Below are 416 nucleotides of genomic sequence, written 5' to 3' on the forward strand. Positions count from 1 at the left end.
AGACACTGAGACAAAGTTAGGTGAGTGAAGACACCGAGGAGACATCTGTTGTCCTCCTTCAGCCAGCTCCTCGGAGAGCCATGACTTTCTGGAGCAACGACTCCTCCTCGGAGTTGTACCAGCAGCCACAGCTCCCTCTTGTGGCCACTGACCTCAGTTGGAACCTCAGCGTTGCCTCCCAGACCCGAGGTCTCGGACCCTCCACCGCTGCGGCCTCCTCGATAGACCCGCGGCGGGCGTTGGCGGTGGGCATCGTGCTGGCCTCCTTCATCTTGTTTGCCATTGTGGGCAACATGCTGGTGATCCTGGCTGTGGTCTGCAACCCACACCTGCGGACCCCGACCAACTACTTCATCATCAACCTGGCCATGGCCGACCTGCTGCTGGGGACCACCGTACCGCCCGCGTGCGCCCCC

General features: G+C 61.8%; 1 protein-coding gene across 1 annotated transcript in view; it reads left to right on the top strand.

Moving 5' to 3' along the window:
• The first annotated feature begins 6 nt into the window (after positions 1–6).
• The window catches only part of LOC103395768 (alpha-1B adrenergic receptor-like), a 5740-nt gene continuing 5330 nt past the window's right edge, over positions 7–416 (top strand). The window contains exon 1 of the mRNA XM_008333559.3: positions 7–408. Within this exon, the coding sequence (XP_008331781.1) occupies positions 81–408 (328 nt within the window). The 5' untranslated portion in view covers positions 7–80. The remainder of the gene's footprint in view (positions 409–416) is intronic.

This window comes from Cynoglossus semilaevis, chromosome 19 (genome assembly GCF_000523025.1).
Source record: "Cynoglossus semilaevis isolate Cse_v1.0 chromosome 19, Cse_v1.0, whole genome shotgun sequence".
NCBI lineage: Eukaryota > Metazoa > Chordata > Actinopteri > Pleuronectiformes > Cynoglossidae > Cynoglossus > Cynoglossus semilaevis.